Source organism: Syngnathus scovelli, chromosome 21, assembly GCF_024217435.2.
Source record: "Syngnathus scovelli strain Florida chromosome 21, RoL_Ssco_1.2, whole genome shotgun sequence".
Taxonomy (NCBI): domain Eukaryota; kingdom Metazoa; phylum Chordata; class Actinopteri; order Syngnathiformes; family Syngnathidae; genus Syngnathus; species Syngnathus scovelli.
The window spans coordinates 5,943,442-5,970,483 of NC_090867.1; the positions used below are offsets into that span (position 1 = coordinate 5,943,442).

The following is a 27,042-nucleotide window of genomic DNA, read 5'->3' on the forward strand; positions in this document are numbered from 1 at the left end:
ATTTAAATAGGCCTTTATATTTGACTAGTTTAAAGCAGACACCTGACATAATTTGGATTTGTGTCATGAACCGAACAAAAGATGAACAAAACACGAAGCAACAACTGATACTGTGTAAAAATTTTGAAAGCTTTGAAAGTGAAGATTTTAAATTATTTAATTGTTATAATTTTGTAAAATGTATTCATTTATTTTTCATTCAAACAAACGTTTCCGGGTCACTAATTAAGGTCACTTGGTTAGCCGATTAGCTAATGCATCACTTCAAGATGGCGTCGGTCCCGAAACAGCGCCCGGTTCAACAAAAGTAACGTTCGATATGATTAAAAATAAAGGTAAATAACTGTTATACATTTCAAAGTAGTTGTTAAATATTAACACGTGACATAAAATTTGGTTCTGTCAAATGTAGGAGTTTGATGTTTAAAAAGGGACGTCACAACAGTGGCTTCGTTATTTGTCGCCATATTCCAGATTTAATAACCTTAATAAATACCGTGATCCACAATATATTGATCTACTAATGTGAAAATAAATGATAAAAACATATAGATAATTCTCATGAGATACCCTTTTGTGATGTACTGTACTTTCTTTAGGTACATTTTGTTCCATGAGGATTTTACTTATATATGCCGGTGTTGGATACAGTAAAATGATATCTCGCTTTGTTTTTATATGTATTCATACACTTATTTTTTTTTTATCCACACCAGTATAGTACCTTTGTTAGCAAATGGCACCATTTTTTCAAAACAATGTTGTGAGATGGCTTAATGACTTTTGTATGGTTGTGATGCTACAGTATGAACCGGGGCCTTTGTTTCCTGTAAAACCGGTTGTCGTCGTCGACTGAGAAACCACAGGAAGTTATCATCTTGCTCACACGCCCGCGGTAACCCATCGTCGCCTGTGCACCTCGATGCTCCTGCCACGGAAGTTGTGTTTCAGAGTGCAGGTGCTTCTTGTTTCTGTGTCAACACTGTAACAAGACGCCAGTTCGGGTGTTCGAGTGAAAAGGAAAAACTACGCCTGGACGAGAGCAGTGTGTTGCAATCGTGGACGTGAGGAATGGGGACCATCCCTAACGACATCAGGAGACTACTGGATGGTAAATTTTTCATTACTTAGCTATACATTTTTTCTTTTTTTAAAACACATCTTCAGTGGTGGTTGAAGTGGGCCAGTGAAAACTATAAAAGGCAATGTAGAGCAAATTGGGAGTGATTCAAAATATATCCCTTACCATGCACAGCAAGGATATAGCACCATCCATTTGCATGTATGATCTGGTGAGAGGGTGAAGGAAACAAATCAGATTAGGGATGTGGGCCAACCTGTTTGTTAGCAGCATCACAGAAATGGCCACTTTCGCTTCATGCATTCCATTAAAATCCCAAATTTCTTTTTAGAAAGTTAACGCGTACATTGAACGATTGTATTTGACAAAAATCCAAATTGGCAGTGTGAGTGTAGCCTTACCCTCAGCGACAAAAGACAATGACCCTTTCAGTCAATGCGTCTCCTTTTTTATTTGTAATCAACTAAAAGATATTATAGATTTAATAATGATAATCCTCAGCTTTTAACTGTATGATATTATCCCCAAGAGTTTCATGACTCAAAAGAGTCTTGTTCCAAATTTGAACACACTAAAGCACCATTCACTCATTTTCCTAATGGAGCTAAGGTCTATTGAGTACTCGTCACTATTCTAACAAGTAAGATTTATTTTTATTTTTTTTATTTATATTCAGACTGTGAGCTGTTTGTATCCGAGATACTCGAGGACGAGCGGCTGAGTGAAAATGCGTCCGAGACCCGCAAAGTCTTACTGAATAATTTTAGGGTGGTGCACGTGAGGTAAGAGTTGACATCATCAGTGTTTAGATTTTTTTTTTTTTTTTTTCTTTCTGAAAGGTCCACTCAAGCGTCACAGTGTAATTTCATGGCCCAATTATCTAATGTTTGTTGCTAATACTGAACAAGAACTCTAATTGGTGCTGTAATTGCCTTAAACACAGTTTGCTGCATTCAGATGAACTCATTGAGTCTAATGGTTTCGTTGCTTATTGCTGTTATCAGTTTTTACGAGAGAACCTTTTTCTTATCATTTCCTTTTAATTTGATTCAATTTGTGGATGCCATAGTGACATAACATGATACCAGAGAAACTTGAATGTTTTTTTTCTTTTTCTAGAAACCCTCAGGAATTTCCTTTCCTCCGTAAGTATCATTCCTTGCATCTCTAACACATGACCTTTGTGTGCACACGCCATTTGCAACAACCTGGTGGGGTGGTGTGAATGTTTGTTAGCCTCACTGAGATGAGAAGATCAGACATTGGTATTTGTAGTATTGGTGTATTTATTTTACAGACACCCCCTCCCCCCCTCAGTTTACAGTTTTGGTAGTACTCTTTCTTGAGTCTCTTTGTGTACTCCTCCTCAAGTGTAGCTTGTGAGTCCTTGAGCCAGCTCTGTGCTTGACTGCAATTTCATCCACCGCTTCATTCAGCTGACCCGAGGGAGGAAGACGGTTCTGACGACAACCGCAGCTCCAGCCTGGGTCGCTCTGCACCGTCGGACGACGCCTCACTGGCTTCTGACAACCAGGACGACGGGCCGATTGAGTGTGAGTGCCCCCAGTCTCACTTTCCATCTGCGTGCGTGTGTTCTGTTGATTGAGCGGGGCAATTAAAAGGAAGAGTTATCGTTGGTTTCCTTGGAGAAAGCTGCCCTGCCGCACTTTTAACACCCTCTCAGATGGCCTCTTCACTCCACAGGAAGCACACATTGTTGTCCTAATTTGAGAAAACAGATCACGCCATACCTCCATGACATCACTGACTCCTCCCTCTAAAGACCCCCCCCCCCCCCCCCCCCCTCCTTCTCTCCATCATTGGCCAGTGAGCAGGTGGGCTTTCTGCCGCTTCCTCACAGGGCCGATTGGTGAGCTAGAGCGCCCCCCGGTGACCGTTGGGTGCTGTCGGCAACCAAGAAGGCTGTGTGGCTGCGGGCTGCTGTCGTGATTGATTGAGCCCCGGCCCCTCTATTCTTTCACAAGCGGGTTTGAAATACAACACTGTACCTGAGGGGCCATGTGTGTCCTGGCCCTCTCTGGCTTTATCAATCTTCCCCTCCATCTTACATCCTCCCTCCTCGTCAGAATTTTTGTATTCCCAACTCGCCGCGCCAGCTAATCGCCCTTGACATGCCGCAGGTGGGCATTATTGACTCGGGAGCCTCTGGTGCCCATTTCTTTTATATTTATTTATTTCGGGGAGCACATGTAGACGATTCCGTGCGTACGGGGGGAAAATGTTTACGGTGGTTTTAGCGCGCTGCTCATTAATGCCAGCTGGTTGTCGTCAAATATGGCTACGTGAAGTCTTGCGTCTCTGCGAGGCGGGGAAAGTGGAGCAGATGGCGGGATGATCATAATGATTTTTTTCCTTCCAAATTTCCTTTAAAATAGGCAGCGCGGTGGACGAGCGGTTTGGGCATCTGCAGAGGCTTCGGGTTCGAATGTGGGCTCTGACCTTCTTGCACGTTCTCCAGCGTCTTCTCACGTTGTAAAAACATGGCCGTTAGGTCACACAATTTCCAGTTAGACAAATAATTTCATCGCATTTCCCCCCCCCCACTCAATATTGCATATGCGACGTCCGATTATTCTTTTTTTTTCTCGTGTATTTTTGAAGTAATACAAGCAATACATTAATCAGTATTATAATAATCACAATTATATTAAAGTCTTTTGTTTTGTTATGTTAGGTATATGGTAAAATAAAGGCAAATGAACCTGGCATTAATATGAAAGACAATATATTATCCTTTTCAATTAGAGTTGGGAACTTACTAAACAGTTTGACTTGTGTACTGTAAATAAAAAAATTTAATATAATTTAAAAAAAACATGTACAGTATACACTGAAAAAATACAGCCTGCCAGCAGATTGAAAATCCCCCCGTTTTTTTTTTTTTCTTCAAAATTTCAGCCTTTCTTAGTTCAAAATTGTATTCTATTACATTGTAATTTCAATTTGAATTTGATTTAATAGTTCATCCCTAGAGCCAAAGTCAGCTACGATGGGCTCCGGCTCGCTCGTGACCCTAATAAGGACAAATACAATCGAAAATTGATGGACTTGCTTTAAAATGCCTTCAAAGGCTTCACTTTCAAATGTTTTCCGATCTTCGACGTACACATTTTAAAACCTTGCTGTAAATGCTTTTTTTTTTTTTCTTCTTCTCCTCAGTGTTAAATGTGAGCGATAGCCAATTAGGCCTCCAATGTGCAATTTAGCCCGAATCAAACATCATCAGATAGCTGGACTTGAAACGTAAACATTTTAGCGTGGCATTAACAAGCGCAACCTTTGCTTCCCTGAGAGGAGCCTCCGGCGTTGTGTGCTTTTTTTTCTCATGATGGTGTTAGCGTAGTGAATGGCTTGTGTCCTCAGCCAAAGGGCATGCGGAGTTCAAAGTTCAACCTGTGTTCACCGGGCGCACTTTCTTGCAGGGGTAAAAAAAAAAAAAAAAGACCGCTTAATGAAAATCAGTGACATCATACGTCAGGCAGTGCTCATTTAAATTCCCTGGGGATGGATTTGATTGGAGTAGAATTAGTCGTGGTCGTATTCTTGGCTGTGGGTGGAATCCTTCACTCATTTTCTACTCTTTAATCACTATATCGAGATTTTCATGTAGCAGACTATATAATTCACTCATCAGTCGGATGAAAAATAATTTTGAAACGCGCGCTTATTACGTCATTGCAATTACAGCTTACTGGGTCAACGTCAGGTAGATTAGCATCCGTAATAAATATTGACCAAATCGATAAATTCTAATAACATTAGGTTGTTTTAAACTGAGTGCATTCCACAGAATTGATACGAGCAAATGGAGGTGCAACGGGTAATTGACAACTAATCGATTATCCAAAAATCTATTATTTTGAGATTGGATTTATTTTGAGTGATTTACTTGATTATTGTTATTTGTATTTAGTTATTATTTAAGCGCGATTATCTTATCGTATTTGCGAGTTCGTCAAGGACGAGGATGCATCAACCCGGGCGATTGCCGGTCTCTCGTCCCGAACCGGAGAGTGAGCGAGTGCCAAGCGGGCGGCTGCGTTTTCTACGCCTCGGTTTGATGAGATGCGGCGGGCCGTTGTCTTCGCCGGAGCGGCTGACACCAGATTTGTAATGGCTGACGGGAACAGATGGAGGCTCCATTGTTTGGTCGGCTGTCTGCATGCTAATGTGAACTGAGTTTCACCCGTTGACCGCACCGCTGACCCCTCAGCTCGCCTGTGTCCTCGCCGCGGCCTCGTCTGACGCAGACCGTGCCCTCCACCTCGCGCTCGGCTATTTGGGGCTCATGCACCGTGCACCATTTTTCACCCGCACACACACACACATGTGCAAGCCCCTCCTTTTTGCATGCATCACATTCCTGCACATCTAAATACATAAACACAGAGGCACAATGTTTTGTCCTATGAAACAAGACACACACGCACATACACACACACAAACACGAACTAGACTGATGGGCCTGGTCAGTTTAAAAAAAAAAAAATAAATGTGCAATATTTAATTTTTGATGAAATAATGATTTATAATTTTGCAATTTATTCATTTTTAATTGTAATATTTTAAAATAGAAATTTCTTATATTTCCAATCAATTAACACTTACTAGACTGGAGGAAATAATCTAATAACATGACAATGTATGTTTTTATTCTAGCTAATTAATGAAGTTAGAAATTGAAAAAAAAAATTAACGTTACTATTCCATTTGAATTGATATGCAATTAATTGGGGGTCACCAACCAATTAGCCCCCATGATAGCCTGTGGGCCTGTTCTAAAAATAATCCTTTGTCGTCTTGGGTGTTAGCGCGGTGTTGCTAAGCTGTACCTTGTCTTTTACTCTTTAAAGCATCGCCGACTTGCCTCAGCAATAGTGTGTTAAGAGCTCTAACGTCATATATTTGGCGTTCGGGTAAGGGCAGGTGTGTTTGACGCCTCTTTAAGCAACGCCAAGCTTTCCTCCAGCAATTACAGTATTGGCAGAGGAGTTTAGCGGCAATATAACCAGTGTGAAGCCATGTTTCACGGCTTGCTCATTTGAATACGAGCGGCCAATCTGCAGTAACAACATTATTGCACCGAGCTGGCAAATGGAATATTAAATCTAAAGGCTGTCAGTTTGGAACGGCGTTACGAGGGCCGGTGCGCTCGAAAGCGAAATGTTCTCCATCAGCAAGCTTCTCCATGCCAACTGGCTCCTGGCGGCGCGAGGCGCCAAGTTAAGTCATGGCGAACTTTGTGTGAGATTGTCTGATTGGTTTTTTTGCTCTCAATTGTACACAGTGGCCATTTTTATAAAAATGCTTATCTAGTCACAAAAAAATTCCCCACAGTGAAATCAGTTGTGTTATTTAAGAGCTTCCTAGCGTTAGCTAAACCTGAAGTGTATAACAAAAATGCTAAATTAGCTAATTGGTAAAATACATCTTAGGCGGAGATTTTTATGCTTGCATCCGATAGCTGTTCAATGAGGCGTCTCTTTCTCTGTCTTTATATCCAAGCACCTTTTCAACTTTTGAACTTCACGCAACCCCTGTGAGGTGCCTACGTCCGGCGTTGGCTTCCGCTGTGAGAAGTTTGCGACTCGATCGCATCTCTGGCCACGTTTGGCGGCAGCTCGTTTACGACCGAGGCAACAACTATGCTAATGACCTCCACGCCGGCTCGTTCCCCTCCGCTCGCCGCGTTCGGGCGAGCGGCCATTACGAGGCGGCGACAAGCGCTTTGCATCGCTGCGACTGTTCGCCATCAGGGTTCAAAAGTTCACCGCGTTCCCCCGAGGGCTACTGTGCTGCTGTTGCTGCAGATGCTGATAGTCTTCTCTTCACACCCCCCCCTCTTTCTCTCTCTCTCTCTCTCCTTCTCAGTTTACACTATTAATCTTGTGCTCTCTCGCTCGCTCTCTCTCTATCTCACACACACTCATTCACACTGGCTGGCAAGACGAGAGCGGCTTGAAGGGGGGATTTGGACGTATTTAACCAAAGGGCATTCATCACTCTCATCTCATGGTAACCCCCCCCCCGCCACTCCCCTGCCATCACCCCCACTCCCAACTCACAACCGCTGTGCAGCGGTTGCATCCTCCCCGTTTGTCTCACGCAGCCTCGGTCCTCGTTTGCTTTTGTTTTATTGTCACGCTCGTTCTAATTACAAGCGGCGCTCGCCTCCCGAGCGGCGCTCTCCAAGCGCTTGGGTGCGGGGCGAGTAAAAAAAAAAAAAAAAAAAAAGGCAGAGGGAAATTGTGCTGCAGTCCATCTGTAAGGCGGCGCGCGGGCAGAATGCAAAGTGGGAAGTCCTAATCTCCCCCAGAGCTGTCAATGTCACAGACAAATAGCAAAACTATCAGATGCGGCGGGTTCACGCAGAGGTTAGCGTTCCCAGGTACCCTCCCGCGCGCTCTCTCCTCCTTTCTCTGCCGCCTTGCTAATGAGAATTTGATTTTGCCCTCCACTGGAATCCATTTCTGGAGATGAATGGAGTTGCGATGCCAAGCCCAGGTGGCCTCACTGATTTCTTAGGGAAATAAATGAAGATGGGAGATTTGCGCCGGCCCGCTCGCGCGCACACTTTGCCGACTCCCTAAGCCTCTGGGATCCTCGTGTTTAATTGTTGCTCTAATGAGCACTTTAGGCTCATTAACATGCCCTTGTGGACTTATTGGAGGATGTTGACGATGCATCCCTCTCGACGCCGCCGGCCAGAGTCGGCGCCGCATGTCCGAGCCAAGTGGGCCAGCGCGGTCGTGCCTTTGTTTTCTTTACTCTCGCGTTTCGAGTTAAAGGACGGCGTTTCGATGAATTCTTTCGGCATAGGAGAATGGCTTGTTTGTTAGCACTTTATTTAAAGGAGCCATGTGGTTATTTTTTTTACCTTTAAATATTTTGAATAGAAAGTGAAACCCGTTTGAAGTGGCAGAAAGAGATAACAAACCCAATTGAATGTATTTCAATTGACAGAATTGTTTTCAAGTGTATTTTTTTTTTTAATTGTAATACTTAGTGATTTTCACATTAAGCGGTGCGAACCATCCAAGTAACATTCAAGGGTAATTACAATTAATGTTTGGGAAACATTTCTGATTCATTAACCTGGAGACATTTTTTCTTATGAATTGATTTTTATTATGTATCTAGTTTCTTCAGTGGCAATTACATGAAGTGTTTGTGTGTGCGTGTGTTTATGTAGATGTATTAAGATTTTTTACATCTTTAATTCAATTTTGTAAATATTTTCTTTTTTTTTTAGAGCATTACTCTTTAAAATGATGAAAAATGGAATTTCAAATACATTTTTGTTATTTTTGTTCTATTAATACCATGTTTGAATTTGACATCTCAAAACTAATCATAAGTCGCAAACAACATATTAATGGTAAAATTAATGAAAACAATTTGTTCAGTTATTAAACTATTTATGAATAGGAACTGTCTGGAAAATTCATACCATATAAATTCTGTATAACACATTTATATCATTCTAATTTTAGCAACTTTTTCATTTTATTTTAAAGATACTAAACATAAAACATTAGTGAGGAAAACATTGAAATTATTAGAATTACACAAATTACAATAATTAATTTCTGTCTACTTAAAAAAAAACCTGACCTTTTTAACCCAAGTGAAATTTTGTCACTAGATGTTAGTACTTTAAAAAGCTATATTGCCATATATCTGTTATTGTAAATAATAATTGGACATTGTTTAAAAAATGACAGTCCTATTACTGAAGAACAGCAATAAAAAAATATGTGCTGAGTATTAGTGCCATTTCAGTGGAAATAAAATTGCAATAACTGTACATTTAAACGTGTTGATTTTTCCCAAAGTGTTTTAGCCTCCAGGCTGGTTTTGACGGCCCCGTGTCCCGTTTTTATCGCCCATCCGACGCCTCTCTTGTGGGCCCCGGATGCCTCCGTTGTTAGTATTTATATTCTTTTTTTTTTTTTTTTCCACCTCGGCCGTCCAAGCGTCTGAAAAGCGTCCCCTGCGATTAGAGGATCATTGTATCTGCACTTAAGCATTTGAATGGTGGTAGTAAATCTACAAAAGGGAAATTCAGGGTCACCGTCGACGCCGCTTATAGCTGCCCAGGGGGAAGCCCGTGTCACGTAGTAAATTTAGCCCCTTAGTGTGCTTCGCGTCGGCCGTGTGCGGGTTAGAAGTGTCATCTTCTTTTATCCCATCGGCGAGATGAAAGAACTTTTCTTCTTTTCAAATTTTGTGAAAGTACAGAGTTAGAGCAAAAATGATTAGTTTCTTCTGAATTTGCTCACATAACTGTTCAGTAATGATTTTACGATTTACTGTGTGGCCACAATTTTTTTTGTGGGGGGGGGGGAAGAAAACTTCCTGTGTTCAAAACTGGAACCAGGAAAAATTGCCCAATCACTTCTGCTTTGTATCGGGCCTTGGAAGGCTTTTTACCTGCAGAGATTTGTGACTTAATCTGATTGACGCGCCTGATCAAAAAAGCCCCTCATAAATTGCCGGTGCCATTAAAGCTGATTAGATGACGACGCAGGCATCTCCCAGGCCCGCCGTAATGCGTCGCATGTTTTGTGTGCATTAGGAGCTTCTAAACACGCTCTCTTGTATCGACGACTTGGGCCCTAATCAAATCAGGCCGAGGGGAGGAGGGAACAGGAGGACGCGGTGCCCTTAACCTTAGTGCCTGTCGGTCTGCACGCTCGCTACAGGGACGCGCCGCAAAGGCCTCCCTTTCCGTAATGAGGAAAAATGCGTCAATTTGGCCTGGGCCTGTGCGCAGATTGAGCACCGGGCGGGTGAAGGTCCACCCAGTGAATCCTTTTTCCTAATCAAGGACGCCATCGGAAAGGCTCTGCGGTCGCTCGCTCGCTCCCTGGAATCAGCAGCATTCCTCCCCGCAGCCCCCTCAGGGCCGAGCCGCCCCTCTCTGCCTTCTGTTTCACCTCATCAGCAGGGTTCACGTGGGGGTCACCCCCCTCCCCCCCTCAACACTGCATTCAATACAATACCTCTCGCATCCAAGGACTAAGCACAGGAGAGAGGAAACATATGACAACTTGATGCCTACCTGCGCTTTGTCACCTCCTGGAATCATCTAATGAGTAGAAAGAATGAACGGAACAAATAAATTACCATAACACAATTTAACAAAAATGTGTATTATATTACACGTCAACATCACTGACAGCATTTAATGTCAATATTTGTATTCTGCGGTATGGTGAAATGGCCTTTTCCAAAACGCGACCACCTGCCGTATGTACCGCTCCACTCCCGCCGCAGCATCCCCATATTCTTCTGCATCAACTCATCTGGATCTCTGCTGCTCCGGCACGTCGTGGTGGGCATCAACATTATGACCACCGTTAGTTCTAATGCGGCGTATTAGCTGCGCCGCCCGAGCATTTCCTTCCATTCCTGATTGACTTTGAGCTCGACCGGAGTGGATTTTAATGAGAGTAGTCATTAAGCTCCTCTGCCGCTGCCCCCGTCATCTGTCATCCATCAGCCTTCAGTCTTCTGAGCTGCTAACGTCACGCTGGGACGGTGTGAATAACCAAATGAGAGACGTGCCAAACAGCTGGCCGCCCCATGCGTTGTTGTGTATCATCTCCTCAATGTGAAAATGTCTCACTATCCATCCATAGTGACCGCAATAATCAAATCATCTTTCACCATTGAAATGAATTGAAATGCTAATAATCCGTTCCATTCTCACTAATTCTCTATCTCTACAAATACAAACTCGCTGTTCATTTTTGATGTTTTGAGGCCTTTTGTTGCTCCTCCGCATCACCTCCATTTAGCCAACACGCCGCATCCGTTCTCGTGTCTCTGCGGCTAATTGCGCTCCGCTAAATAGTTTATGCGGGAAAGATCGATACGTCGCCATCAAATTAATGTCAATAGCCGAGCTGTGGATGGTGCTAATTAAAACTCAAAAGGGGATGAAAATGAAGTCGTGCTATTGGCCTGAATAATTGATCGAGCAATTTATGATTTGTATGAAAGAGTGTAGCCGTCTGCGCGACGATTTTGATGAGGCCTTAATAACATGGATTAGAGTGCAGGGGTGGACAAAATATGGCCCGTGGGCCATGTGGGATTCATTTTGTTGTTTAATCAGGTCCGCTGAGGATTATTGTTTTTCTTGCATTCCTTAGGCTAACTGATTAATGCTCCTGTTGCGTAGTGCTGTGGATGCTGCTCCCTTGTGGAATCATGTAGAACAATCCCATTTTGGTGAGGCGGCGAGAGGTCAGGTGACTTAAGAGTGTACTTTGCGCCCAAATGTGTGATGTTTATTGACTCAAGCATGTTGCACCTACTTCGCCATTAGCCGGGCTCGACCTCTTGAGACGAATGAAGCGCGAGCTAGCAGACGGATGAGGGGATTATAAGGCGGGCTGCCGGCGGATAGATGAGGTGGGGAAGCGTAATGGCCGCCGTTTGTTATGATGGACTGAATCGGGTTCTTTGACAAAGCCGCCCCTTCTCCCACCTCTGTATTTATGGTGTCGGCGGTCAGTCCATCCACAAAGGCGGGATGACGATTCGTTAACGCCTGTGCGACACGCTCATCTGTCAGAATCGTACACCCGGAATGCAGGAGACGTTACGGAAACTCCGGTGAGCGTCCGGAAAGTTTCAGGGATCAAATGCTCCCACCTCTAACACTATTACCCCTTCGGCTTCTCAAGCGGCAAACGCCAGGTGACGAATGATTGCGGAGGAAACTGAACTTTGTTTTTGACACGCGGAAACGACACATCACAACCTGACCCCTGGGGCCCACCTTGGGTCAGTTTCACCATTTTTTTTCTCCTCCAGCTGAAAAAAGACACCAATGTACACATTTTCGCTCCCGGCACTTCAATGCTAATGTAAACAAGTACTTATTAGCGAGTTTGTCAAGTAGTCACAGATGTAAACATCACATTGAAGATGTGACTTCGCAAACGAATCGAGCCGAGTCGGTGCAGCGTAAGCAGATGAATGGCTGCAGAGCTCAGCAGCACTGTAAATGTATCGATCCCACTTTCCCCAAAGCCTTGCGGCCATGTATTTGATCCATAGTGCGGAGGGCTACATCGCCATGATGACTCGCCTCGGGAATAAAGACCATCCTGGAAAGAACCGCTGCTGAAACAATCACAAGATGAATGAAAAGCTACAAGCCATGATGAATGGGCTCTTTTACTCCAAATAATCATCAAACTTTGACCGTTGCCGCTGACATTAAATGGCAGAGGCAAAAAGTAAAATGATTTTTTTTGATGTTTCCAGATTCTGAGGACATCCCCTTCACAGCAGCTCAAGACCTCGCCACTATCGTGAAGCAGGGCTACTTGGAAAAGAAACGCCGAGGTATAAATTAAGGAGGTCAGGGCCAGTGGGCAAAGCATTGCTCCCGCTTAAAACTCGACTTGATAGTATTTATGAGATTTTGACTTGACCTAGACTCCCTCCGGTGGCCATTACCCTAAGAGGAATTTTGCCTTCCTCTGCAGATCACAGCTTCTTTGGCTCCGAGTGGAAGAAGAGATGGTGCGTCCTCAACAATTCCATCTTCTTTTACTTTGGCAGCGACAAAGGTTGGCTAGCAAACGTACAAGCAGTAGGTGAGCTAAATTGGTTCATGTCTCTCATTCGCCGCATCGCCCCCTGCAGATAAACAACAGAAAGGCTCGTTTTACATCAACGACTACAGCGTTAAGCTCGTCAACAACCTGAGGAAAGACTCCAAAAGAAACGCCTGCTTTGAGCTGTTTTCTCCTGGACGGAGAACTTACCAGGTTGGCAACACATGACAATTAAGTGCAAAAGTAGGGGCTTGGCGCCACTGAAATATGCTTGACCTATATTTTGGATAAAGTACTGTTTCTCACCAGTTCACAGCCAGGAGTCCTCAGGAGGCTCGAGAGTGGGTCAACTGCATCAGCTTTGTTTTGCGAGGTAAGCGCTTTCAGGAACACACCCAAGGGATGGGCGGGATCAATTTGTTTAATTTTGGTACCAAAAAAAAAAAATTTGATGTCGAGGCCAATCATCTGTAATCTCAACTCTCAAACAAAGGCACATAACTTGCATGTCATTCTCCGTCTCATACATTATGTCGACCCCCCCCCCCCCCCCCCCCCCCCCCCCCCCCCCCCCCCGTTCCCCTCCTACTGAATTCCAGCTTACAGGAAATTGATTTGTAGCTGTTCTGGTTATTCTCCCGTGACATTGATTTCTGCTCGGACCTGATACCTCGTGTTGCAGCGGCCCCCGTCGCCCACAATGAGGCCGCTCGTCCATCTGGAGCCGGCGAAGGGCCGCCGTGCCCTCCCCGTCTACGCTAAAATAGGCTCGGGCTGGGGCCGCACCACTTGCGGGAATTAACGGAACACTCAGCAGTTTGTCTTCGTTTTTTTTTTTTTTTTGACGACAAAAAGCAGCCCGATGATGGATGGGCCTCCTCAATTCGAAAAGCTGCACTATATCTTCTGTATTTTTTTCCTTCTTAAGAATAGCAAATCAGACCAAATATTTCTATATGGAGGATCATCAACAGTATATCAGACAGTAGATTTAATTTAATGAACATTTGAGAGACCTTTTGGAAGTGCTTGTCATCTTTGTGTGCATTGCCGAAATAATCCGAGCCAGATAGAGCCCGAGATCTAAACACAAGCTCTTTTTGTGAACGTTCTTCTATCATCAGATCTCAACTCCAGCACTATTCCATGCGATGAGGACGAGGAGTATGAAGAGGCCGACGAGGACGAGGAGGAGGCCCCTTATGACGACATTGAAGGGACAAGTGGGCCGACCCCCACCTGGCCAGCGGCCCCTGTCAGAAACCGGGCGTCTCACAGTAGCACTGGAAGGCGAGAAGAAGATGACGACGATGACGACGACAGTGACATTTATGAGGTTCTGCCAGGTATGCAGTCTCATCTCAGATTTTTGCACACCTGCCTGGACATAAATATCAAGGGGGAAAAAAAAATCAGATTAGGACCCATCACTAGAGCCATATTTGAAATGTCCACAAAGTAGAGTTTGGGTTAAAACTGCCCAGCAACAGCAATTTGGTGGAAGTAGTCAAAGTCCGTCTGGGAGCTTAAAATAGTTGGAGCTCTTTATGTCAAGTCTGGGATAAATTTGGGTGATTTGATGGAAAACGTCCCTGCAAGTCCACGCTGAGGGCACACGCGGCCGTGTGTCCGGCAGAAAAAGGACAAAAGGCGCGATCCGATTTTCTCAGGGCCATCGTCCATCACCGCTTCTATTAAATAAGATACATCAAGATTCAGTTTCACTCAGTGAGTACATTACCTTTGCCAAAATCTGCGCTGAGAGGCTGATCAGTCTTGTGTGTGTCACGCCGCCGTTCAAAGCCATCTGGGAGGAGGTACAGGGCCCGACCACAGATGGCGGATCGGATGACGGCCTCTTTCGTTCACATTCTCACCCCGTCACTTATCAATCAGCGCGCGGCGCACTTTGCTCTCTCGCGGCCCGCACGCGCTCATTACGTTCTCCTCAATTCGTATTTATGGTTGTTTTCATGCGGCGCGATCGCAAAGACTAATGAAAGCGGCACGCCTTTGTAACTCAAGAGTTTACTTTTGCAGGATTGTCCTCAATTTTTGGCTTCGCCTTTGCACGTTTTCTGGAGAGCTTTTCAGGGGGGAGCAATAAACCAGAACCATGTCAGAATCGTAGTACGAGCCATAACCATATTTGTAGTAACTGCATGTAAACGTATTGAACCATATCAAACCCAACCATAATTTCTGTGGTTGGAACAATATTTTTAGTCCCACTTTGAACGACTCCCTAAAGAAGCCTATAATATTAGAACCATGTTTTTAAGATTCATCTTTTTAGTGTTCTGTTTGGAGCTGAAGTTGCTGACTCAGGACAAACAAACCGCAAAAAAAAAAAAAAAAAATCAAGCATTTGGACCGACAAACGTGTCAATTATTGGAGTGTGTGTGTGTGCTTGCGTTTGGGTGTGCGCGCCCTTCTCTTCCTGGAAGCTTGGGTGCAGCTTGCTGGCAGCCGTATAGTGTTGCCTGGCGCTGGCGTGGCTGTCATCGCGCGAGTGTCGACGATGGATGTGCGGGACCGACGACGGTATCACTGTGTCCCAGCTCGGCCCACCCGGTGCGCCACGCCCCCCCCCCCCCTGGCCCCCTCGGCCTATGAAGGCGCGGCAACATCCTCTTCCTTATATTGATCATCACGTAGGAGGGCAGTCTGCGGCGAGAATAACGAATCATCCCTCGCCGCATTCACGTGAATCTCACTTGGACCCCAGATCCATTTGATGTATTTTTTTTATCGTCTTATTTAATGGATGCGCATTAGCAAATGTTAGCATTGAGCTGCGTCGCTTTATGTGTCTTTTTAATGCCCGTGTGAAATGCTGCCCGTCAATATAAAGTGTCAATACTAAAGTGTTGTACAATTGATTTGAAAGAAGAGATGAAACCAAAACACTGACTGCCATAATAAAAATTGTCTTTATTTATTTAGATGAGGACTTTCCAGATCCACCACCCGATTGCTTGGAGTCAACCAATAAAGCAGGTGGGAATATCACATATTTGATTCATTCATTGATTATTTAAAAAAATTAATAAAAAATACTGATTTGCCCTCTTTGTCCTCAGCAGAATTGGATTTTGCCAGCTACTACCAGGCTGTGTGGGACTGCCAGGGTGACGCGCCAGACGAGCTGTCCTTCTTCAGAGGAGACCTCATTTGGATCCTCAGCAAGGTTGTGTGTTTTATTTGAAGGGTTACACATTTATCATAACAGCATTTAGCTCATCAACAATCACTATTCAATAGCAGCAAGGTTATTATCATTCACAAAATTTCACAAAATAACTTCAAAGATTGGAAAAAAACATATATGGGTTTTTGAGGTTAAAATGAATGAAAAAAATGAATAAGTCAAATTTTGAATTGCAACCAAACTTGTTGATCACGCGTAAAAACCGGGCACACAATGCCGTGTGGCTCGGCATGCTGCGGCTATTAGCGGCGGCATTCGCTGTCGGTGAGCAGCCAAATTCTCCGTTAGAAAGCCATGAAATTCGCCGTTAGAGACGAGTGGAATACCTTATTACGGTAGTAACATTCCCCACAGAGCATGTGCGCCTCAGACAACTTAGCGGGGGCATCATTCTCCTCACAGGCACGATGGCCAAGTGCCACGGCGGCGCTGGGTAATGGCGCTGTTGTTCATTACGGCGACGCCATCTCGGGGCTTAATTGAGTCTGCCGGCAGCTTCTTTCTGTCTTCCGTCCCGTTCTCGCATCTCCCTGCAGCACCCCCTTCTGGTAATCAAAGCCTTACTTCTGCCGCTTTTAAAATACAAGCATCATCAATATGTACGCCGGGTTTTTGAAATTGTATGTTTTACAGATAATTGACAATTACAACACACACGAATACGCTTTACACAAACTACGATACAAACTTAAAAATAACAGAGATGTATTTTAGGGGTTAAAGTCGTGATGTCATTTCAAATAAATGTTAGGTCTCCTTTTGAAAGTCAGAGAATAGCATTGGTGCGTAGCTGAACAAAAATCTCTCGAGTTGCGAGAGTAGGCATTTAATCAACATTTAAAGACACTTCAGGGTGTTTGTGGCTGACACGCAGGCACGCGAAAATAAGTTGGCAGCTCCTCCTGGCACTGCCAGATGGATGAAATGTCTTTTGACATTTGCCGCCGCTACTGATAGGCTGAAAATGTCAAAAGGGCCGCCTTGCATTTGTCTCTCTCAACGTGCCGAATAATGACAATGCATTTTATTTTGGCCATGACTCTCGAGCGATACGAAAATAAAATGCCCCTGTTTTGAACACGCATAATATTGTTCGAAAAAGCGACGACTTGACTTCCCCTCTAAGCATCCGCGAACGGCCGGCGTAACTCAGCCTCAAGTCAAAGTTCACTTCCACGCGTGTTTTGGAAGATGCGGTCGTAAATTGCGTGCAGACAATCTCCTGTCGTCTCCTAAGTGTCTGCTTTGATGACCCACGTCCGTATAACACCCCGGCTGAATAGCACCGCACCGATTATAGCCCGGAATCGCCTATTTACTTTAACGAGCCCTCTGGGAGGACTTCCCCGCGTCTTGTGCGAGCCGTCGACTTTTACGGCAGGAATCCGAAGAACCTTGACCTCTTGCGGTGAAATACGGGCCTTGGGCTGGGACTGGAGTCTGTCGCCTTTATAACTGGGAGCCGCACACATGAAATGAGTGTAATAAAAGCTCATAAATTGTGTTCCGGGCGGGGGGGCCGCTTGTCCGCGCTGTTATGTCAACACGGCGCATAATTACAAGGTAATAAGAACACGCGCTAAGTGCTAAATCAATGGCGCTAACAACGTGTTGCGTTGAAGACCGAGTGTCGGCATTGGGGAATGGACACGCGGTGTCATGTGGCTGTGAACTGAGCGGAACGTGCCCGTTGCACACAAGACCCTCGTCCATCATTATTGATCTCTCACTTACTGTAAAGTGCGTACATTTTTACTGTATGTGCGTGCGCATATCAATGACAAAGTAAATAAATTAGGAAGATCACAACTCATGCGAATCCCATTAGATGGGGAGAATTCATCTTTCGGGCGCCACGACGCTCCCCATGCATGCATTGCGGGATGCTGCCAGATCCTTCTTTGCGTTGTTTACGCTGGGATCTCATTTAGGATCGTCTGCGTTTTTCATAACGGCAAAAATATGACTCGAACGTGGGGGGGAGGAACTTCAAACGAAGCCGCAGTGTAGCAATAGCATGCATACAAAATGAAGGCCCGGCATTTTGACGAAATGTTTTTACCAGATGCGAAATCGTCGTTATCTTTTGCCGATTTATTCTTGTAGGTCAAAGATAATGACGTTCGTCTCACAAAAAAAATTGCAGATTTTTGCCGACTCGTCGCATCTATATTGTGATATTTTTTCCACCTCCCTCACGTCAAGTGTGGGGTTCTGTAGCCCGCTGCTCCAGCGCCGATTGATTATTGATTTACACGCGGTTCCGCTATTGCTTGAATTTGTAACACTGGCTAAAGGGCTGTTGTTTCACATGTGCCCCTCGCTACAACATCAGCTTGTCCCCGCATTCTGCCCCTCTAATTTATGTGCCCGGCGACGTGGACTCCACAGGTCAGCTGTCACATTCCAGTATTCCCACGGGCGCTCATGGAGAACGGCGGGATGGACTGGGAGGAGATTTATGGCGCAAACCCGCCTCTCGTGCCTCTCCCGGTTTTTTGCTGCCATGTCTCCCCTCTTCCTCGGAGCGACGGCCAATCAGAGCCCGCCTGGGGCAAGGGGAGCCGTCCAATGGCGGGCCAGACCCAAAGTGTCCAGCCGCTTGTCAAAAGAAACTAAAGAGCGTGGACGGCAGCGACACCTCGTGGCGCCTTCCAACAAAATATTCAAATGGGAATAATGAAGTGAGGAAAAGATGGCGGAACCGTTTAAAGGATAAAAAGGTGACTTAAAAAGACGGCCATAGGCACCCAAACAAAGATTTGTATTGTCTTTTAAACACAATTCGAAACCTTAATTACAAACCCTAACCCAGGCCACAAATACTATTTCGAAACCCTACTTTGAAAGGCTTTTGCTGCCTTGAAACCTTAATTTGATTTGTCAAGATTTTGGAACAGTGTATCTCCATTTTTTTTTATTACATACGTTACATTTTTAAATCATAAATGTTTTTCATTTCTATCACTTCATTAATTAGACGTGACGACGTGAAACATTTAAGTTACACAACATTTCCAAATGATAAATTGATTATTCGAATTTTTTGATCAAATCAGTAATCGACTACTCTCAATTAATTGGTGTATTGCACCTCTAATATTTTCAACATGCCTGCGTATTTTTTAAGTGATTCCAAATTCCCCCAAAAAATCAAACCCGGGTTCGTAAAAAGTCAAAAGTGGGAGACAAAAGGGATGCTGAGGTCTCCCTTTCTTCTTTTGTGTGAACTCTGTCACACCCCTCTGCTCTGTCACGCAGCCATTTAAGAACCCCTGCTGCTATTGTGGCCATAGACACCAAGCAAGACATCCTATTTACCACCCCGAGTAGCAGGGGGTGAGTCTGGGGTCCGGGGTCACGCAGGAGGCAACGGTCACCGTCCGGTCAACTACAGTACGTCATTATTCAGCCCAGCCGATAGCCCGATCCATTCCGCTTAATTATTATGAACGCGAAGGTTGTAGGGGGGGGGCGTAAACAGCCGTCATCATTACAGACGCTCGGTGGCATACACAAATGCTCTTTAAATGGCCATTAGCTTAAGCAGCCGCACATCGTCCCAAAGCACACTTTTCTTTTCATCTCATCCCGTCGTGCAGAGATCTTTACCGAGCCTCTCCTTCGTCTTTCCGAAACGATTCACGGCACTAATTAAAAGCCCTCTCGGAACAAAGACGGACGCTAAGTGGCCCTTTGGATGTGCGGAGGTGCGCAAGTGGCATTCATATTTCTAAAATGCTTCTTCATCTCTTTTGATACACGGTGATCATCTATACAGAGACATTTATTAATTTTAAATTTTAAAAAAAGGTTTCGATTGCAGGTTTTTAATCATGTTGAATGGATTTTATGTAGCAAAAGTAATTGAGTGACAACTAGTAATATTATCAGTCTAAAAAAAGTACAACCATCCCTAGTTTTAGATAAACATTTTTATTATAATAAAACATTTGTAAATACGTTCTCCCCTAAATTGCAACTTTTCCATCAATCAAAGCGACCGCTTTATTTTTTTGCCGAACACAAGTAGGTTGGCGTCTGTATTGTACCTGATTGCAAGTTACAGACGATAGGGCCTCCTCCATGTTTCTTTGTTAGCGTGATGGAGGAAGTGCCGTCTATCTTAGCGCAGGCGAGGAGGAAGAGGAGGAGGAAGAGGAGGTAGGCGGAAGGGGCGGGGCTGGGGGGGAGCGTTAGGCGGCGGGTTCAGCGGCGGGGCAATGAGAGACTTCCTGCGCTCCATCACTCCCAAGGCCTGCCTCAAGTCAGCTGGTGGCCAGCAAGCACCTCTCATGTACCATTATTAGCGCCAAAATTGCTCGAGATGGATAGAGCTAAATATCATGGATGGATATTAGCAATAGATACTGTTAAATCATTTACATACAGTAAATAAAATACATATTGCAATCACTCACCTTAAAAACAAAAAATAAACCGTCAACTTTAACTTGACATGACAATCTGTAATCGTGATGTATTAATAGACAAATAGGGAAAGGCAGCAAATATGGGGAAGGTGGCGGCGGTGACGCTCCTCTTGGCGGTGAGTGATGTGCCTATCAGGACGCCGCCATTATCCTGCCCCCCCCTTCCCCGAATGGTAAATAAAGGACGGCGGCGGGCACACTGCTGCTGTTGCCATGGCAACTCCCTCCTCTCGGCAAGACCATTCCCTCGATAGCGGAGGAAGAAGTCACCAGGAGGTCAACTAGTTGACGCGCCGCCACTGCCGCAGCACGGCGCTGTTGGTGCCGCTGAATGCCCACATAAGCCACTTGACCCCTAAAAAAAATAAAATAGGTATGATGAGCATGTAGGTTCCTCCAAAAATTGTATTTTACATTTGGCTTCTCCTGTTGAAGTTTTTATTGTAATTTTATTAAAGAGGAAATCCAGTCCAAAATATTATTTCAAATATGTGTGCCCCTACTAGTCTAACCAAGGTATTCCAATTAATATTGCGTTCATGGAATATGAATTAAGCAGAAAAAAATCATCACGGGGGGGCGGCCATTTTGCCACTTTGCATCGACAGAAAATGACATCACAGTGCCTCGGGGCTCAGCTTGCGAATGTCACATGACCAAACTCAGAAAACAGGTAGGCCGTGACGGTCGTTACCTGAGCCCTTTTGCATTTTAACGTCATTTTCACTCGACAGCAGGGGGTGGCGTAAATGTCAAAATGGCGGCCCCCTGAGATGGATAGTAACGGGTGGATTTTTACAATGTTAAGCGAGTTGCTCAATCACCGGCCCCCTCTCAGCCCTTGCTCTGCCCCCAACTCGGCCCTCCCGCCATTTCCCCCTTATAAAAAAAGGACATCACACAGAAGGAGGAGCGCGTAGTTTTTGTCATTTGGATAATTCACTCAGGGATGTGGCCATTACAGCAGGTGTACTCTGGATGAACCCGGCGCGAGCGTTTGGAAGATGGACTCTGCACGCCTGACAGACTCCCGCCGCCATTGGCTCCGCCACTCCGCCTCATACCGCGATGCTCGTATTAAAATGGCGCCACCGATAATCCAAAAGACCTTTCCGGGGGAGAATTTGAGAGTGTTTTGCACAGATGGATGCTGCAGATAAATACAATTCTCTTGTCGCTGCGAGAAGTCTGCGATGTCCGTCCCTTTGCCACAAACGGAATTTGAACATACACGACACTAGCAACTGTAGTTTTCTAACAGCTGAAAGTTCGTCCGCTGGCGAGAAACGTGCAACGGAAAATTTGGTTGCTCGCCAAAAAAAAAGCACAAAAACAAATCACATTGGTTCACATTGCTCACATACGATTATTTCCTCTTCGACACCAACGGCAGTAATGAAACAAAGTTCAATTAACATCTGTTTGTCCACCTGCTGGCGGCTAAATTGTTTCATTTAAAGTTAATTTTCTTCATATTGCGCCGCACAAATATATTGTTTAAGCGCTCAAGGCAATGGTTGTTAATCATGTTTAATACAGCAAACAACAGGCAAATGCGTTTTGATAAACACAAATCTGATCAAATGTTAAAAAAAAAAAAAAATTCTCATTTAACACGTGGTGAGTTGCTTGACGTTTTGTAAATTTAAAAAAATATACAAACGTTTTTGCTTTTTGGGTTGATTATAGTTTAATTATGACTAACATAAAAATGATAGTTTACTTGTAGGATAAACTGTTTTTATAATAAACAATGTGTGAAATAAATTTACATGTACATTTAACATTTTGAAATATCTAATATTGATGAATAATTGATTGTAATCACTATATGAAGTCTTGTAAATTTTTTTAATCTTCACATCATGAAATAATTGGTTAGCTAACCATCATGGTATATCTAATTAATGTAATAAAATGTTCTATCGTATTTCTAATTTTATTATTGGTAAATTTGAGATATTTCAATAATCTAATGTAATGATGTATTTTAATTTGGAATCGTTTTAAAATTTTCACAGTGGCAACGATTGACATGTGTTATGTTTAATTTTTCCAGGAGTACAACATCCACGGCTGGTGGGTCGGCGAACTGAACGGCAAAGTGGGTATCGTCCCCAAGGACTTCCTGCACCCGGCCTACATCCTGTGAGCTGTAGCAGGTACGGAGAAATCCACAATCCAAAAAAAAGTGACTTGAATTCTAAAAACAGACACCACAAAGATCTTCTCCCACCCCTATTGTTCTCTAAATAAAATGGCATTATTTAGAAATATCACGAAATAATGTAGATGTTCACCAGCCACTAAAATGCATTGCAGAGTCAAATATTTTAGTGGAGATGTCAGTTGCAGGCTTCAATGTTGGCCACAAGGCGGCAGGTTTTCTCGAAGTGAATGGAGACGCATTCAAACAGCAAAAAGTGTTTATTTGTGTTGATCACATTGACAGCGGACTTAATAAAATAAAATAAAATTGTGCATTGGAAAATAAAATATCAGTGAATCTCCCCGTTTAACATTTCAGCAAAATATTTAAGACTAATAGAAATAGTCCATTTTTTGATGCATGAGGGAATAGAACTGTCCCTTTTTAAACATGACAAAAATTATATTCAAGTGTCTGAAATAAAATTGACTACATGTGGAAGTTAAACTGCACAGTTTAGTCATTTATCTGTGCCAGGGTGTGAATTTTGGGTTCCCTGTACTTGCATTGATTTTCTCTGGTTTTCTCCCACATAACAAAATCATGCACATTAGGTTAAGTGACAACTATAAATTGTCCTTCAGTGTGAATGTAAAAGCTTATTTGTCCAAATATAATTAGCTGACAGACCAGTAAATTTTTTGTCAGGCCCAAAAATAGATGAATTGCTTAATTTAGTGCACAGCTAAAAGCTTCTAGAGAACTTTAGCGCCCTCTGCGGTCCCAAGCGAGACATGACATTCAGAATTGAGGGGCATGGCATATAATATATATTCCTAAACCGTATAATTTTTCAAAAATATTTATTAGTATTAGGCTTATAACGCTGAGGAAACTTGCTATAAAGCATTAATACATTTTTAGATTTTAAAAAAAATCTTCAGTCTTGCAACTGGGAGTGTTTTCCGTGAGCTACGTCTGGAGCGGAGCTGCACGCCAGCACGCTAAAGTCGTTCTCAGGAAAACTAACATCCAAAGAGTTACTCAGCTCCTGGTCATTGCGACCATTCACTTGGAGGTCCACGACGGTCCCGTCGGACACCTGCGGCCATCGATCGTCATCTTCAGGAGAGATCTTGGCAAAGGCGTTTGGTAACAAATGCTCATGGCTGACCTCGTCCTCCTCATCGGTGACTTGTACGATGCTCTCGTTGGACGACGAGAGCAAGGCGCCATCCTCCTCGCTAACCGCTTCCTGTCTGGATCCGACCGCCTCAGGCGGAAGCTCCTCCTCCACATCGGAACTGCTAACCAGGACCCCCAACCGAGCTTCCTCCTCAATGCCAGGAGAGTGGACCTCCAGAAGGGTTTCAATGCAACTACTCCCCGGCTCGCAGCTACTCCCCGGCTCGGCGTCCCCCAAGTAGAAGATGGCTGCCGTGGCTTTGTCCTGGACGCTCAAGTCTCGAGGTTCAAATATGTCATCGTCATCACCGGATGAGAAGAGCATCGGGCTATCACCGTTTTTGTTAGGGCGAGGCTGATGAGGTCCCGGGCTGTGGATGGACAACAAGAGGAATTCAAGTAATAGTCAGGAATTTATTATTAAGACTCAATATCAAAAAATTCAACCCCGCCCAAAAGCAAAATTATACATTAAAGTGGTTGCGACAGCGACGCCCTCACCTCTCCATGGACTCGTAAGACACAGTGAGACTTGGCTCCTTGGCAACGGCGTCCTCCTCCTGAGCCTGAGCCCAGCCCCGATTGGATGAGGCATAGGTCAGAATGGCGTCTGTCACAGAGTAGGGCGTATGGCCTTGCACGCAGTCCAGGATATGTCCCACGGGCAGTTGCGTCTGCAGAAACAGGTGAAGCTGGCTGTCCGATAAACACACAGTCATGTTCACCACCCTGGAACACCAAAACAGTCACAGATGTAATCGAGGAAAAACAAAAGTGTGTGAAGGCGGGACCGACTTGTCCAGGAAGACTTGAAGTCCGTGACGCCTCCGCTCCAGGAAGTCCTCATTGCTGAAGGAGAAGAAGGACTTTCCAGGAAGGTCTGGAACTGGCCTAGAGAAACACAAACAACACTAGCACAGTTCAGCTATTTACAAGTGATCCTGCTGAGCCTACCATGCCAAAGCACTATTTTTGCCTAAATGAAAGTCCTCAACTTGCTTCAAAATATTTTCCACCAACTACTCACACCAAGCCGGCATACTTCTGCAGCCTCTTCTTAAGCCACGCAAACTCGCTGTAGCGTCGCCGCACACACGACGTCTTGGCAGTGAATGCCTTACTGTTAGTCTGCAACATAGAACAAAACACACTTTTGCATCCACCACTGAGAAGATGCAAGTCAGGTCAGCAGCCTGCTTGTCGATAACTTGCGTTAACCTCAGTTACAGAAATGCTGAATGTTTTGTATATTTCTTTTGCATTTGTGTGCAGTCACGATTCAAGCTGGCGACAGTGACGCAAGATCACGAGAAGGGGGCTTGCTGCTGCTGACTCGACAATGCTAAAGATAGACGGTAGCCGCGACGACAATGCCAGGAAAGGATCTCCAAATGTCATCTGTCTCAGAAAAGATGTGAGATGCCCAGTTAATAGGATGAATCTGAACTATAATATTTGATGTTATTCTAGAAAACCATTACAATTTTGAATATTTATTATTTTTTAAAATTCGTAATATAAATGGGTGGCGGGGTTAACGGCGTCGTCTTTTCTTAATGTTTTTTTTTTTGAAGAGTTAGAACCGACACTCACGTGGAGGAAGATCTTGTAATCCACGTACGAATTCCACAAGCCTTCGTTCTGTACGCGGGGGTCTTGAACCCGCACGGCAACAAAGTCCTGCATTGAGGTTAAAAGACAAATTGCATCTTTAAATATTTATAGATCGCATCCGAAATTCTAGAATCGTTGAGGTGTTATAACTGGAAATCATCATGGAGGGAATTACTTATAACATTAATGGTGGTCACAGTTTGTCCCTGGAACAAATTATTTCCATTGTTGTATGACTTTCTATGGGATAAAATTGATCTTAATGCATGCATTGGATGACATACTTCATTATAAAAGGACATGTGGGGGGGGGGGGGGGGGGGGGGGTCATATGGGAACTCCAAATGTCTGACTATGATGAGGTTATTTACATCTTCGTGATTCATGGTCATTGGTGCAATAGTGCTGGCGTGCGTAGAGAGAGGAGACGCAAGTGGTTTCAATTCACATCCTGCACAGTGTGTCCATGACTCATCCTGTGAAGCAAAAAAAAAAAAAAGAAAGTTAACTACAAATATTTTCCAACTTCCTCCGTCCACAAATGGTGACCGATACAAATCATTTTAATGTTGAGTTCATCCGAGACATTTAGTGCAAAGCTCCCAAATTAACACAAAAGACATTTATACATATTTACCTTCTCGTTCCACATGTGTGATATTTCAATTTTAAAGTAATTTCCTCGCAGTTAAGTTCAAGTCCCCAGCAATCACGCGCAAGTTGTACAGCAACTGTACCTTGTGGTTTCCATTTCAACACTGACATCAAGCTCCGACAGCTGGCCATCACAAGGCCAGGGAGGGATAATAATCGATTGACATGAAATGAGTTGTGTTACTGTGACGTGGTGCATAAAATCGGATGGTAAGCCTGGACTAACTCCAGGTCTAATGACTAATCGTTGTTTTAATAGGATGATTATTATTCCAATTACGCTTCTGTTCAACGACTCACCTGTCTTGTTTTTGCGCGTGTCAAACAAAAGATCTCGTCAACTTCCAAATTCTCACTAATTCCCAACTGGTTGACACAACAAAAGTCATCTTTAAATGAATTCAGTCTAAAAAGATTACTGGTCTAGAAAAGGTGTCAGTGTTGTTAGTAGGTGTTTCGTAATGGCAAACAAGAGCTAAAGGTAATCCAGATGGACTTACTTTTTACGAAGAGTTTGCTTAAATTAGCAAACGGGCGTATTGTGTTGAAAGTCGGCCCGCACGTAGATGTTTTGTTCCTCTGATGAACAAGCGGCTTGTTAAGTCCAACAAGCTCCGATCTCCATTTCGCAAGTCACACAAAAATACAGTATGGTAGCCTGTGTTAGCCTCGCGACTTTATGACGTCACCTGAGCGGGTGTGTCCTCCAGGGGGGTCCCTTGACTTCCCTCCACAGGGCGTTCCCTTCAAGCCTGTTACTTTTTGTGTTTTCTCGTGTTCGAGTCATTTAAACGGAGAAACTACTTCTCGGGTTTAAAAAAAAAGGAAGCAAACTGCGTTGGCTGCAACGAAAGGCACAGTCGTCATGTCGGTGTTATTCAAGCGACGTCACGCGAGACTGGTGAGTGATTGGTGGAGAATAGGGAAGCAAGCGGACTAATAAAAATATATATTAAAATACTAGGATTCAAATCATCGCTTTTCTGACTCGTTCATTTTACGAAATATCCAGGGTCATTCCGTTGGGATGAGCTAAAAAAATATATATATTTGTTTATACTATATATAAAGCGCAGACCCAGTGAAAGGCCATTGCGCTTGCGCAGTGACCGCC

General features: G+C 44.1%; 2 protein-coding genes across 4 annotated transcripts; one reads left to right on the forward strand and one right to left on the reverse strand.

Annotated features, from left to right (window-relative positions):
- The first annotated feature begins 187 nt into the window (after positions 1 to 187).
- On the forward strand, positions 188 to 25,545 carry skap1 (src kinase associated phosphoprotein 1). Of its 3 annotated transcripts, XM_049760179.2 has the most exons (15): positions 188 to 335; positions 806 to 895; positions 993 to 1,111; positions 1,758 to 1,863; positions 2,201 to 2,226; positions 2,518 to 2,634; positions 12,386 to 12,466; positions 12,610 to 12,693; positions 12,770 to 12,894; positions 12,991 to 13,054; positions 13,806 to 14,027; positions 15,629 to 15,682; positions 15,766 to 15,872; positions 22,386 to 22,488; positions 24,933 to 25,545. In XM_049760179.2, exons 3-14 carry the CDS (start codon positions 1,072 to 1,074, stop codon positions 22,476 to 22,478), a joined length of 1,119 nt encoding a protein of 372 aa, XP_049616136.1. In that variant the 5' UTR covers positions 188 to 335; positions 806 to 895; positions 993 to 1,071; the 3' UTR covers positions 22,479 to 22,488; positions 24,933 to 25,545. The 3 variants fall into 3 exon arrangements, with proteins under 3 accessions (XP_049616136.1, XP_049616134.1, XP_049616137.1); XM_049760177.2 differs by having other exon boundaries at positions 806 to 1,111; XM_049760180.1 differs by having other exon boundaries at positions 806 to 1,111; positions 15,769 to 15,872.
- snx11 (sorting nexin 11) lies at positions 22,735 to 26,827 on the reverse strand. Its single transcript, XM_049760176.2, has 7 exons — positions 26,429 to 26,827; positions 25,646 to 25,750; positions 25,254 to 25,340; positions 24,688 to 24,788; positions 24,456 to 24,551; positions 24,162 to 24,389; positions 22,735 to 24,031 (listed from the first exon to the last, which is right to left on the reverse strand). Exons 2-7 carry the CDS (start codon positions 25,664 to 25,666, stop codon positions 23,416 to 23,418), a joined length of 1,149 nt encoding a protein of 382 aa, XP_049616133.1. The 5' UTR covers positions 25,667 to 25,750; positions 26,429 to 26,827; the 3' UTR covers positions 22,735 to 23,415.
- Positions 26,828 to 27,042: the final 215 nt, after the last annotated feature.